We start from the raw sequence: 1,987 nt of genomic DNA, 5'->3' as shown, positions 1-1,987 counted from the left end.
TAGGGCACGGATGATGTTGCATTTGCAACTTTTTTTCTACTTTTTCAATTAATTGCTAAGTAAGTTTTAAATACGTTTCATGTAAGTACGAATTCAAATCTAAAAGTTTAAAGTGCAATTTTTTGCAATTTTTGGGATTTTTTCAATTTTATTGCAATTTTGTCGAATTTACTCATTTATACAACTATTTTAGCAATATTTTACATTTTTACACATAACGGTCGTATGGATAAGATTATACCATAATATCTAAGCCATAAAACACAGTAATAGTGGTATCTTATCGAAATAAAGATAAAATCAAGTCGATAGGTATTTAATACAATAAATGTAATAGTGGTATCTTATCGAAATAAAGATAAAATCAAGTCGATAGGTATTCAATACAATAATTTGTGAAATGTGACTGACTGTATAATCTGTTCTTCAGTCACTCCGTGAATTTTGAACGATTGTGTTGTTACAGTGTTAAATAATATGCCGAAAATTAAACCAACTATTTCTACCGTTGTTAAAAATTACGTGTTAGAATTTGGAGAAGATGTATTTTCGTGTGATGAATCCGTACTTTTTTGTAAATTGTGTGAAACAAAAGTAAGTGCTGAACGGAGGTATACAGTTACACACCATATTGAAACTGCAAAGCATAAACGGGCAGTTAATCGAAAAAATAACACCAAAACCTCTACATCGCAACTTCAAGTAACGTCATTTTCCAAAAAATCAACATTTAATAAAGATTTGTGTAAGGCAATGTTATCCGCCAATATTCCATTACATAAAATCAATAACGATGATTTTCGTTTATTTTTGGAAACATATATGAAAAGAGATATTCCGAATGAATCTACATTGCGTAAAAATTACGTGAACGAAGTGTACTCAGATACGTTAAATAAAATAAGAGACAATATAAAGGGAAATAAAATTTGGGTCTCAATAGATGAGACCACAGATGTTAATGGGAGATATGTGGCTAACGTTGTGATCGGAACACTCCAAACTGACCAACCAGGAAAAGTGTATTTATTAAATACAGAAGTTCTCGATAAAGCAAATTATTCAACAATTACCAAATTATTCGATAAATCAATGTTCCTTCTTTGGCCGGATGGTATTCGTCATGATGACGTTTTCCTGTTTCTTAGTGACGCAGCTCCATATATGATAAAAGCAGGGACTACAATTAAAGCACTCTATTCAAAAATGGTGCATGTCACATGTTTGGCCCATGGCATGCATCGAGTTGCAGAAGTCATACGCGGAAAATTTCCTGAAGTAGACAAACTCATTGCTAAAATTAAACAAATATTTTTAAAAGCACCAAGCCGAACTATTCTTTTTAAAAATAAAGTACCAGATACACCATTACCACCACAACCTATTATCACGCGTTGGGGTACGTGGCTTGAGGCTGCATCATACTACTGTAAATATTTTAATGAAGTGAAAAGTGTAGTGCAAGAACTTGATCCTGATGAAGCCGTTTCAATAAAAATATCACAAAATATTTTTAACCATAATTCAACTTCAGCTGATTTAGCATTTATTCACTCAAATTACGGATTTTTGCCGGACGCGATTTTAAAATTAGAAAATCAAGGACTATCGGTAGTTGAAGCCATTAATATAATTCAAAATGTTCAAAATAAATTAGAAAATGTATTTGGTGAAATCGGGATTTCAATCCATGAAAAATATAAGATAGTTATTGAAAAGAATACTGGACTTAAAACCATTATTAAAATCAATGATATACTAACTGGACAAAGAAAATCGTTCGATGGTTTACCCGAAGACTTAACAGTAAGCGATTTAGCTTATTTTAAATACGCTCCGCTCACATCAACCGACGTAGAACGAAGTTTTTCGAGATATAAGAACTTACTAGCTCCAAATCGAAGAGGATTTGATTTCGAAAATTTAAAACAAACACTTATAGTACAGTGCAATGATGTATAATATAATAAATTTATAATGGCATGAT

General features: G+C 31.4%; 1 protein-coding gene across 1 annotated transcript; it reads left to right on the top strand.

Annotated features, from left to right (window-relative positions):
* The first annotated feature begins 8 nt into the window (after positions 1–8).
* LOC111037218 lies at positions 9–1,987 on the top strand. The gene is made up of 2 exons (XM_022319625.1): positions 9–312; positions 377–1,987. Exon 2 carries the CDS (start codon positions 478–480, stop codon positions 1,960–1,962), a length of 1,485 nt encoding a protein of 494 aa, XP_022175317.1. The 5' UTR covers positions 9–312; positions 377–477; the 3' UTR covers positions 1,963–1,987.

The sequence above is a fragment of the Myzus persicae genome, unplaced genomic scaffold, assembly GCF_001856785.1.
Source record: "Myzus persicae strain clone G006 unplaced genomic scaffold, MPER_G0061.0, whole genome shotgun sequence".
Lineage (NCBI taxonomy): Eukaryota > Metazoa > Arthropoda > Insecta > Hemiptera > Aphididae > Myzus > Myzus persicae.
The sequence above is the reverse complement of the archived record's forward strand: the minus strand, read 5'-3'. Positions and strand labels throughout refer to the sequence as shown.

Bases quoted from the DNA above. Each gene is read 5' to 3' on its own strand.
- LOC111037218 (XM_022319625.1), top strand. From the start codon at position 478: ATGCCGAAAATTAAACCAACTATTTCTACCGTTGTTAAAAATTACGTG.